Source organism: Sipha flava, unplaced genomic scaffold (genome assembly GCF_003268045.1).
Source record: "Sipha flava isolate LNK unplaced genomic scaffold, YSA_version1 221_pilon_pilon, whole genome shotgun sequence".
NCBI lineage: Eukaryota > Metazoa > Arthropoda > Insecta > Hemiptera > Aphididae > Sipha > Sipha flava.
This window is the reverse complement of record NW_020272852.1, coordinates 131,401-143,801: the sequence shown is the minus strand read 5'-3', so window position 1 is coordinate 143,801 and position 12,401 is coordinate 131,401. Positions and strand designations below refer to the sequence as shown.

Sequence of the window (12,401 nt, the reverse complement as noted above, 5' to 3'; positions counted from 1 at the left end):
ATACACAGACTGACTGACTCCATATCTAATTCCCTAGAAAAAAAAGAATACTGTTCAGCAGCCCTACTTGATGTATCTCAAGCGTTTGATAAAGTGTGGCATCCTGGTCTCTTGTACAAATTAAAAAAAAATTTACCTCTACCCTACTACCTATTTTATAAATCTTATCTTGAAGACCGTTACTTTGTGACCAAAATTGGATCAGAAATGTCATCCTTGGCTCGAATTTCCGCCGGGGTCCCCCAAGGAGCCGTCTCATCCCCCACTCTTTACAATCTGTATTCAGCTGATCAACCGACAACCCCTTACACCTCAGTTGCAGATTTTGCCGACGACAAAATTATTTACTCCTCACACAAAGACCCAACAATTGCTGGCATGAATCTACAAAACCACCTAAACCTTATGTCTTCCTGGTATGACAAATGGAAAATAAAAATAAATCATGAAAAAATCTACTCATCTAACCTTTACATTGAATCGTGGAACCGTACCACCTATAAACCTAAATAACCTAATCATTCCAAAATCCTCTAGCGCCCGTTATCTGGGCCTATTTCTAGATCAACGATTAACCTGGGCAGACCACATAAAAAAGAAAAAAATCCTCCTGAACTCTAGAAGGAAATCACTACAATTCTTACTCGGAAAACACTCTAAACTTAATATAAAAACAAAATTACTCTTATATAAAACTCTATTAATGCCCATTTGGACGTACGGTATTCAACTATGGGGCGTAGCCAAAAAATCAAACACAAATAAAATTCAAACCTTTCAATCTACAACCCTCCGTATAATCACGAATGCCCCTTTTTATGTTTCTAATCACACCCTTCATACAGACTTAAATATTAATACAATAGAAGAAACTACCAAAATTCTTTATAAACGTTTCCGCTCCCGACTGATGAACCACTCCAATCCACTTATTACCGCTCTAGGTTCCGACACCATTCCTGGTAATCCTCCTCGTCGATTAAATAGAAAGTGGTGCAGAGACTTAAATACCAATTAAAAAAATATATATATAGGAAAAAAATTAACCTAATCATATTAGAAAGTGTCGCCATTGGGTGGCTGCTTTTATCACGTACCAATGTCAAGCTATAGTATATATTCCGCATGCATACTTATTGTAATAACTAATTTACAGATTGTACGCCGTATAATAAAAGTTAAAAAAAAATATAACTTTTTAAGTCCGGATAATAAATAATGGCAAGCCATATTTGGGTCACACTTATATTTTATGGTGATGCATGTGAAAAATCCTATAAAACTGTAGGTACACAAACTATTAACCAACAAAACTAACCAAATTAAAAATAGTATAAGTTTGCCTTTGTTCTTTAAACATACCAATAATATATATGAATGAATACAAATTACATTTTATCAAATCAATTTCAACACATGCCATTCTACCAAGTACCAATACAGTGAATATATTTTAACTTAGGAACACATTGATATCTAGAAAGTAAAATTAAATTTATAAAATAACATAGTATTCCAATTTGTATGATACAACATCTCTACATTTTTAATAGTAAATAAAGAAAAACAAGAACTTACAACGTAAGTACTATCTACTTCTTATAATAAACATATTCAATAGTATAAACAGTGAATTATAACAAACAATAAGATATTTTCTATAACTTTTTTCTAGATTGAATAGTAGCAAAATTATCAATAATATCTTCAAATTTAATTTGTTTTGTTATTTCTGATTCAATATTCAATATAGCAAGTGCATTTAATCTCTCTTTAGATATTGTTGATCTTACATAAGATTTAATACGACGTAGAGTTGAAAATGACCGTTCAGAATTACAATTTGAATACGGAGTACATAAAAACATGTGTAAAGCAATACTCACATAAGGGTAGATGTCTTCTAATTCTTCTGTTTTTAATATAGAACTCATAGCAATTATAGTTGTTGGAGGATTATTTTACTTTGAATGTAACTTTGGAAATGAACACATTCATTAATAAATACTACATCTAAATCTTTTTTATATATTGAACACAAATGTTCCGCTGAAACACGAACTTCTGATGATTTTATCTTGGTAAGTTTTAAAAAAAAACTATACTTTGAGATCACATTATCATAAGCTAACTTTCTACTTGTTAATTATTCTATTAAAGAATCACATATCACAAAATATGTATTTACTTTAAATTCTAAGCTACCGGCTAAATTAATTTCATTATCATTAGTTGTTTCATCATGATATTTTGACCTTCTTTTTATACGTTTATAAATTGTTTCATATTTATTTTTACACATTCTCAAGGCTAGTTTTTCATAATGTGTAAACATATCATCTGAACGGAGATTTATGACATATCTTATCAATGATTCATATTGATCACAAACAATACATACATCAATATTAACACAGATTGTAGATATTTATTAGCTACATTAAATCGTTGAAGTAAATCACCCCAAAATAATGACATAAAGGTAACTTCAAAACGGTTCATCAATTTAAGCAAACCACGAGCTTCATTATGGGTATTAGGTTTTTCATTTATATTTTCTAATATGTCACACAAACTTTGTTTAATGTTATCCCAATTTTGGTTCAGAGCTTTACATGCATCATCTCGTGCGGACCATCTTGTATCAGAGAGACTTTTTAAGGTTAAATTTACTTTAAGTAAGTTCCAACGATGAGTAGATGCAGCAAAAAATGTATAAATATTCTGAATAAAATTAAAAAATATATTGGCTTCCTTGCAGCAACTTGCTGCACATGATCCTACTAAATTCAAAGAGTGTGCTGAACAAGGAACAAAGTCAGCTAACGGGGAAATTTCTTTAATTCTAGCCTGGAGGCCTGAGTAAAGACCAGACATATTTTTCGCGTTGTCATATGACTGACCTCTTAAATATGTAATATCAATATTAAATTTTTTTTAAGTAGAAAATACTGCATCAGCCATACACTGGGATTTATGTCCAATATTTTCTAAAAAACATAAAAATCTTTCTACTGGTAAACCTCCATCATTTACATACCTTAATATAAAAGAAAGTTGATCAACGTGTGCAATATCTGGAGTTGAATCAATAATTATAGAGAAATATTGTGCACTTATGACTTCTTCGACTATTTTATTTTGTACTTTAGATGCCATAAATTTAATAAATTGTTCGTAAGTTGAATGAGATAAATAAAAAGTGTGACCTTTCCCAGGATTACCATAATTTGATAAATGATTGGCCAAAAAAGGATCAAACTCAGCAATCAATTTAAGACACATCATAAAGTTACCATTGTGCGGTGAACCAATATTTTCATTGTCACCTCTAAAAGGTAAACCACGACTAGATAACTATTTGACAACAGCGCAAACTCGCGTGAGCACATTTTTCCAATATATTTTTTCTGTTTCGAATTGAAAAGTAAGCGCTTCATTAATATTGTTCAATTTAGAAGATCTGTTTTTCATGTTAACTACACATGTTTTAGGTGAAAGTGAATTTTCATGTTTATCTATTGATTTTGGTCTTTTCTAATCCGAAAACCCATTTTTTGAAAATTCTGAAGTATTTTTAAATAAATAGCAGGGAATAAAATAAACTGAACCCTTAGATGGTGAATAAACTAGATACTTTTGAAGGCATTTATTGCCATTGACTAAAACTGTTTCAAAAAAACTTATATTTACATAACGATTGATATTTCTAAATGAACCTCTACAACTGACTGATAAATTCTTTTTGATTGACTGAAACCTGAATCTAAATTTTGACTATACCCATTTTTACAAATATAATCAATTATATATTCATTTATTTCCCATTTAGCTGGATCTGACCTACAAAATAAATCACATAAACATATTAATTTTAATATTATTGTTAAGATTGTAGATAAAATGTAAGAAATGGTAAAATATATTAATAAGAATTACCAAGTTCTATACCTATATTCTAAATTGATCATATAATTTTAAGTATTACAAAATTAGTTCTGTTAACTAACTAGAAATGTATTATTTAAACGTTTAAAAGTAAAATATTCAAAATCACTAAATCCCTCGCGTTACTCAAAATTTAAAATTTGAAAATATATTATAATTAAATATGTAAATACCAATAAATAATTTTAAAAAATTCCTAAATAACAGAAAACAAGAAAAATATATGATAAACCAAATTAATATACTTACTCAAACTCAAAAAATTCATCAATTTTTAAATAGTTACGTTTTTCATCGATTTCATATAAAGATATCTCTGTTTTTCTTAAGCTGAAAATTATAAATTTACTTGTATTTTAGCGTAACCTAATCAAAATGTATTTAAAATATTAATAAATAATAACATATGACTGATAATATACAATTATTAGGAGTAAATTTTACTGAAAAAAATAAAATACCATATAAATATATTGAAGTAAATTATTATCAATGTTGATTTAATTGATTGATGGACAGTTAATAAATTAAAATAATTTTAAAAATCTAAAAAATTAGAGCTATAACCAATTATTTAGTTATAAAACTTAAATACTTAAATCAGAAAAAATTGTATTATTGCAGTAAAAGCACTGTATTAAATTAATAACATTTCCGTATAAATAATATACACATACTGGTATTTCTCTGACTTTAGAGTAATTTAAATGTTTCCATCTAGTATCCTGACAAAACTAATCTATCTGCCAACCCTTTTAAATTTTTTTTTGAAACATAACCATGTAAGTACTCATTACTAAATTATATTAAATTGTAAGTGCACTATGCATACTATGCATACTCAGAGACTTCAGTATGTTTTAAGTTATCATCAGGCATTTTAACAATCTGATTATCAGAAAAAGGCATTTCTTTCTTAATAAATCTAAAAAAAAAAAAAAAAAAAATGAATTCACTATAATTATAATTTGATACATTTATATCATTTTTGTGTAAGAACCTAACTTTAGATCCTTAACATTATCCAAGTAGATGTTATCACTACGTTTTTCACCGATTTCATTTGATTTATCTAAAATGGAAACTATTTAAGTATTAAACATTTAAATTATTAAATTTATAATTAATTTTAGTATTTTTTTCTTACCATGTTGAGACTTGCTCATCTGCTTGAACATTGAACCAATATTTTTTGTGTTTTTTAAAACTTCATTAAGTTTTTCTTTCTTCTTTCTTGCTTCATTACGATTGTGAGCACCACTAGTTTTGACTCTCTTCGGTGCCATTAAAATATAATTAACTTGGATACCTATGAAAATGGTAATGACACAATTATTCTCACATAACTATATTTATTAACTATTATTTTCTATAGATTAAACTACTACATACAACTCATAGCAAATGTATTAATATTCATAATAATTGTACGCAAATTTAAAATATACCTAGTATAGTTAGTTACCTCAACCTTACAATATTAATTATTAAGTTATAAATTTTAACACTTAGTTTTTATACTATGTATTTCATCATACTCACATATCAAGTAACAATTAACACATTCTTATTTATTTTATCGATTCAAATTATATAGGTAAGTAGGTACATACATCATAGGCACAAAACTTTTAGGTTTTATCGAAGGGTACAAAAAATTGTGATTTGAAATGGGTAACACATTTTTTTTTTTTTACAGTTACTTATTTTAAATTTATTAATATCAATAAATAATTACTAAAAAAGTATTCTTAACTAAACTCAAATAATTTACTGGTGATAAAATATTAAAATACATGCATTAATATAGATAGGTACCAAAATATAGGCAAAATACTAAATATCAATCTTTTTATAATCTAATAAAGGCAGTTTTTTAAATCATTTTTGTTAAAAATGTTCTTTTTCAACCTAAAGAAAACAAATTAATAAAAATAATTTATTAGATTACCTACTTTCACAGTTAAAATTAACTTCAAGTTAAATATGTGGTTAAATATAACCTATTGGCTATTATCAAAATTCAAAATTTCAAAAATTAATTTAATTTTCACAATCTGAATTCCGTACTTGTAATTTTGTTAGGGCAAACTTCGATAATTTCTTTAATAGGTGTATAATTGTACATATTTATACATGATGTACCTAGTTAAATAATTTGAATTATTATTTATTTGCAAATATGCCCTATGATGGTTAAGGGACGGGCTTAAAAAAATATACCCGATTTTTTTTTTCTAGGAATCGACAAAATTAAAATAAAAAAATAAACGTTTGATACTTTACTCGTAATTCAATAAAATATATTATTTAGAACTAGCTTAAGAATCATCGATCATATAAACCGAAAATGTATATAGTCGAAACAAATTTCATATTTTATAATATTTTATACCTACCAATTATAATAAATAAAATTAACTTACCTTTTATTAAATTATAATCTTCCAATCAAAAATCCAACAGTAATATAGGTACTAGTTTAATAATATAAAAGTAAGTATAACGATTAACGAAATTACGGAAGAGTGGACACCGTGCACTGAGCTGACAATAAAAACATAACCAATTGTTCACAACACAACACATATCTACATTTTACATAGTATTTCGTAGAAATCTATACGTCGTTTGTCGACAATAATATTGTTAAAAATAGTTTTATTTTGATGATTTCCGATGGCGAACATCCGATAACGATTTGATTTTGGTTATCTAATTATATTTATAGTACACCTCACTAAAAATAAACTAGAGTTGAATAATCAATTGATATATTACGAATTAAAATTATTATTAATAATAATAATAATAATAATAAATAAAATTGTACGATTATTTTTAAATTTAATATTTTTTTATTTATTATTTTTTTTACTTACATAGAAGCATTACAATTTTTCTTTATTTTATCTGAGTCTAAATTTGCCGCCCCCAAAGTGTGGCCACCCCCGGGCAATTGCCCACCGATGCCCCCCCCCCCCCTTAAAACCGGCCCTGCTTACATGATATGACTTATAAGAAAAAACCAACTACTAAGATATTTTATACTTTATTATAAAGCTATTTAAATACATTATACTAGATATATTCGATCAATAATCAATAAAGTTCGTTACAACGACACGATATTAATTATAATTGTTTATACCAATAATTACATTTTTTAACATCAGAATGGTAGTTCAGTAATCCTAAAGGACCCGTATATACAATATCGTTAGTAAAAATTTATGTTTATAATAATTATTTTGTATTACAGTTTTAATATAAACATAAAATTAATCAGAGAAAATACGAGAAAGATTAGTGGTCTATTTTAAAAATATCTTAGTTATCTTTAATGGCGTATAATTAAAGGAGATAAATGCTTTGTGATAATTGTTCCATTGTATTGCTTTCTCATGTTCATCGTCGCTGTTTTTCGCAATGCTGATTTCATTTTTTCTGGCCTAGGATCACTCGTAAATATTTTTCGTTACTTATGTCTAGTATTTTTGTTTCATATTTGAACCCCCTTGACATTATATTTATACTTCCAGTTATTTCAAAACTTCAGGATCTAATATATAAGGTCCATTAATTATCGTTCGGTGCCATTAGTTTTGCAATAATTATGATTTTTTTTTTTTTGTTTGCAGAAATAGTTTACTGATAATGGACAACGTAGTTTTGAATATCATAGTTTGCTTTGAGATGCGAACACATGAATCCCTCGTTGGTAACTTTAACCAGGTAGTCACACATACATATGACAACGGCCATCGAGTGTATAACATAAGTTGACACATAATCGTTTTTACTTGAGTACCTTGAAAATAATAAACTTTCCGGCTCAAGTCCCCAACGAAGAATTCACGTGTCTGCATCCAAAAACCGATAGTAAAAATATATACCGCGTTTATCATAATGCCTGTTGATGACCAATTATACAAAAAATGGCAAAGTGAATCGCACCAACCGATAATTTGGAGACAACTGACAAAGGGACATTATCGAAAAATATTGTTTCGTAAAAATATTGTACAAGCTCACAATCACACATGTGAAGGTAGCAAGACGAAGATGGATGGGACAAGTGATAGTGATGGTGGTGCTGATGACGTATAAAACGATGTCCGGTAGTAGGTGTGGACATACATTTTGTGATTCAAGAAGTTGGACCCCTAATTACTGCAATTTTTTTTTTTTTAATCTATGCCGCTATTTACCATTTTATTCCCAAGTATTTACAAGTCCAAACTTCCAACGTGAAACAAAAAAATTAAAATTTAGGTAAACTTCACGTAACTCACCCATTTTGATGAAGAACTTTAAAATCAGCATCCAACGACAGCTAATTATTAGCAAGAATTCGGAAGACTGTTTTTAGAATTTGCAAGTGATTCAGGTGGCCGGCCGTTAACTTTTGAAGTTGTACATTGTGGAAACAACCTACACTGCTTGATGTATAAGCAAATTCAGTACCTACATAAGTGTGTAGAAAAGTGATAGTAAAAAATAGTTAATAATTTATTTATTTCATTTACATAAATGGTTATGAAAGACACTGAAATAATGTTTATCATTACATTTTTCTTTTCACAAAAGTAAATCACATTTTGTAAGGACGTACTGGTTTTTTTTATATTTTACCCTAACACAAGCAATACAACTTACGATAATACATGTAAATATATGAATTACATTTTTTCTTAAACAACGGATTTAATGCAATCTTGTTTAAAGATAGATGTATACGGTGAGTATCAAGTGATGATATTTTACTCTCTTATACAATTGTATTATCCGACGATCTATAACAACATATTCTTTACGAATTGGAAAAGTGTTAATAATTTCACCAAAAGAATAAATACGAAAAAATATATTTTGTCACTTAAGTTACACAAATTTAGGCAATATTTGTTCGTATTTGTACAAATTTTATTAATATAAAAATGTATTAATAACATTTTTTTATGGATACTTCTTGAACTTTTTAACTAAAATTATTACCGTAGAACGTTTGCATAATTTTCAAACCTAATAATAATGATGAAAATAGTTCATAAATTATTTAATTTGTTAATATTTCATTTAAATAATTAAATTCCTAATGAACATTTTTAGCAGTATTCGAATTTTGTAATAGACTTTTCAGTATATACATATTTCGTGATTTAAATTGTAAATTTTAGTTTTATTAATGTATGTGTATTACATACGTGTGATGTATACATTTTCTAAGAAAATTAATTTTTCGTGCATTGGTATTTATTTTATTAATAAAATATATATATTTATGTATTTATTTTATTTTATTATATTGGAATTTATTGTTTCTAATGCATACAATATAAAATAAACTGTACACATAAACGTATGTATTTATCTGTACGTTTGTTCGTTCGTTTAAATAAATAAATAAAAATTACACGGTAGTTCAAAATTAATCAAATATACGTATTTTTTATATCTAACACTAAGAATAGACTGTAGTAAATGTTATCGTTTAATCCAAAATATCTATAGATTTGACAAAACATATTATGTAGTAGCGTCACGTAATTCTATATATCATGTAAATTCACAAAATCAAAACTATAGCACAAATATGTGCACACAAAACTTAATATGATTTTGACTATAATCTTATTATAGATTATGATAACCAAATCGGTCACCCCGATCTAAATATGCTACTGCCAAGTCCCCGTCACGTCCCATATTGAAGCACATATTCATATTAAATCATATATTTCACTTCTGTCGCGCACAATCTGGTACACACCACTTTTTCTTTATTTTCTCAATACTAAAATATTAGATTCTGAATGAAACAAGTGTTGGTCTTACCATCATATATTTTTTTCGTGTATGTGTACACGATTTAGATCAGGCGAATTTCTTCAATCATCAAAATCATAAGAGATTTGATGTAGGGAACCTTGTCTAGTTGATACTTTTGAGACGCTAATATTACGAACTTCTCTACACTTCTTTTAACATTTATGAAAAATTGATGGAAAGTTATGAAAAAAAAGCAAAATTTATGGCATACCAGTTTTCGAAAAGATCGAATTTTTGTTTTCACCATAACACAAAAATAGTAATCGTTGAGACTTGATATTTTCATTTAAAGCTCATATCAGCGTACTCTAGAAAATATAATTAAAAAAAAAAAATTGAGTAAATTATAAAAAGTTGATCTTTTAGCGTTTTTTTTTCGAAAATGTCGAAAATATAATTTTGGTTGGATAAAAAGTCTTGAGAATTTAATTCGAATTTCCTCATATATATCTATATTTGATAAATAAAAAAATTGGCCTTGATAAAAAAAAATTAAAAAAATACAAGTGTTTAAGTATTACATTTTGACAAAACGATAAAAATTACTAAAATTTATTAAATTTTTATATTCAATAATTCATAAGAATTTAAATTTTTTTACAAGACTTGAAAAATGGATGAAATATTTTTTTGTAACCATAAAAAAAACTTGCTTACAAGTTGCAAAAAAATTTTTAAGCGTTAAAAGCTTATATATTTCAACGAATTTTCATTAAACGATTTGAATTATTAGAAATATTTTATAGTTTCAAAATACTTTCATGAAATGTATGCTGTTTATAGACACTTGACATTTTCGATTTCACCAAATTTTAGATGCTTTTTTTGCATAAGTTAAAAAAAAATATTAAAGTTCAAGCTAATTTATCAAAGAATTTATTTTTTCTATTATTTTATCAACCTTCTTTAGAAATATTAATCTACATAACCTTTTTTACTCAGTCATTTTTTTTCAATTCATTCATCACTATTTATCGCCCAACCTGGAAGCCCTATATTATAAGATTATAAGTTTGATACTTATATCTAATTTCGTCCTGATCCCATTCTAGATACATATCTGCTCTTCTTCTATATACATTTCTAATATTAATATTACAAAAATAAGGATTAATTAAGTATTTGATATTTTTACATACATATACAGTTTTTTAATAAATTATTATATTTTTTACATACATGATACATAAATAAATTATATTGTTTTAAATTTTAAATTACACCTTAAGTATAATATAAGGATAGAAAATGAACAAAATTAAATAAAGCTGATACATTTAATTAATACTTACTAACAAAAGTAATGAGAAAAATTATTTTCCAATAATATCGCTTGAACAATCACTACTAATGATTAAATAATAATTCTGTATAATATATTATGTACATCGTAGACTCATATGTTAGTTTTCCGTGCTTACACTTTAAAGACAAGTTGAAGTACCACACTCCAGTTTGAAGACAGTTACAATTTGAAATAACTGTCATCTCGTGTAGAAGAGTGGACTTTATTTGAATGTACAACTAGATTTTTGCAAAGGAATTTGTTTGTTTTCAGACAGATGTTTACAGTTGAACGCCGGCAGACAAAATACGAGAAAAAACACATGTTATAATGAATGAATCAGTTGTATAAGTTTGTAAAAGAAGAAGACGTTTACAAAAATGCTTTCTCCAAATGTATTCAACAATCTTACTTTTTAAATGTAAGCTTCGCACTACTACTGTACGAAGTCCATTAAAATATATATTTAAATAAACATCTCATTATATGACAGCACGCGCACCATTATAATATAATGATTATATTATACATACGCACAATTGTTTTTCCATTTTTAAACTGCATACAAACTATAAAAAATACATTCATGAGTTCTTTCAATTTTGTATAATTTTTCTTAATTTATTTTACTGTAGGTATAAATATATACTATATAATGCCACTATAACTACTTAATACCAATTGTGTAACTAAAATACAATGGAAAGAACTTGAAATCTCTTTTGAGGAATAACATAAGTAGTAAAATAATATATGCATATTAATCATAGTGTGCGTGTAACTACTGCACTACAATACTTTATTATTTTGTCTATTTCTTTTTTTTAAATATTGTACTACCTATAAGCAAGAAAAATCGAAAAATCAGGTTATTTACTTTTTATTTCCGGTGGATGATATATATTTTTCCATGGAAATTGTTTTGTTCAGATTTTTTTGAATGAAAAGTGTGATGTAATTTTTTTTGCATTTCTCATACTACCAATCACGCCATAATAAAATAATGGTACTATATTATGTTATATGATGGTAAAAAGTGAAAATTATATTAAATATTGGGATCATTTTTCATTGACTATAGATACACTATATTATACATCTAGGTTTTATTTACATTTTTTTTTTTTTCATAATTTATGCTTAAAAATTACTATATTGCCATTATTCCTGTGGTTATATTATAATGCTGCATAGTAACGTAAACGTGGGCTAAATATGTTGATCTTATCTTATGACGTATCTATATGTGCTGTAATATATTCGATAAAAATCATATTATATTGTCTGGTTAGCCCCAGAAGAAATTATTTCCAAAACAATTATAATATTTTAAATA

The 12,401-nt window shown here is 26.6% G+C and overlaps 2 protein-coding genes across 2 annotated transcripts; both read right to left on the bottom strand.

Moving 5' to 3' along the window:
* Positions 1–1,458: 1,458 nt before the first annotated feature.
* LOC112683189 lies at positions 1,459–3,971 on the bottom strand. Its single transcript, XM_025554095.1, has 8 exons — positions 3,940–3,971; positions 3,694–3,843; positions 3,225–3,331; positions 3,041–3,131; positions 2,785–2,905; positions 2,463–2,724; positions 2,189–2,340; positions 1,459–1,476 (listed from the first exon to the last, which is right to left on the bottom strand). Exons 1-8 carry the CDS (start codon positions 3,969–3,971, stop codon positions 1,459–1,461), a joined length of 933 nt encoding a protein of 310 aa, XP_025409880.1.
* A 705-nt stretch (positions 3,972–4,676) lies between these two features.
* Positions 4,677–11,485, bottom strand: LOC112683188. Its single transcript, XM_025554094.1, has 5 exons — positions 11,073–11,485; positions 8,244–8,415; positions 5,096–5,257; positions 4,954–5,020; positions 4,677–4,873 (listed from the first exon to the last, which is right to left on the bottom strand). Exons 2-5 carry the CDS (start codon positions 8,272–8,274, stop codon positions 4,780–4,782), a joined length of 354 nt encoding a protein of 117 aa, XP_025409879.1. The 5' UTR covers positions 8,275–8,415; positions 11,073–11,485; the 3' UTR covers positions 4,677–4,779.
* Positions 11,486–12,401: the final 916 nt, after the last annotated feature.

What these genes read in the sequence shown, in the direction of transcription:
- LOC112683188 (XM_025554094.1), bottom strand. Translation starts at nt 8,274, where the DNA reads ATGCTGATTTTAAAGTTCTTCATCAAAATGG. An exon ending in GATGAGCAAGTCTCAACATG is followed by an intron (nt 5,021 to 5,095) that starts GTAAGAAAAAAA and finishes TTTCCATTTTAG; the next exon opens with ATAAATCAAATGAAATCGGT. An exon ending in GATAATGTTAAGGATCTAAA is followed by an intron (nt 4,874 to 4,953) that starts GTTAGGTTCTTA and finishes TTTTTTTTTTAG; the next exon opens with ATTTATTAAGAAAGAAATGC.
- LOC112683189 (XM_025554095.1), bottom strand. Translation starts at nt 3,971, where the DNA reads ATGATCAATTTAGAATATAGGTATAGAACTTG. An exon ending in CAACTTTCTTTTATATTAAG is followed by an intron (nt 2,906 to 3,040) that starts GTATGTAAATGA and finishes TACATATTTAAG; the next exon opens with AGGTCAGTCATATGACAACG. An exon ending in CTTTATGTCATTATTTTGGG is followed by an intron (nt 2,341 to 2,462) that starts GTGATTTACTTC and finishes ATCTCCGTTCAG; the next exon opens with ATGATATGTTTACACATTAT.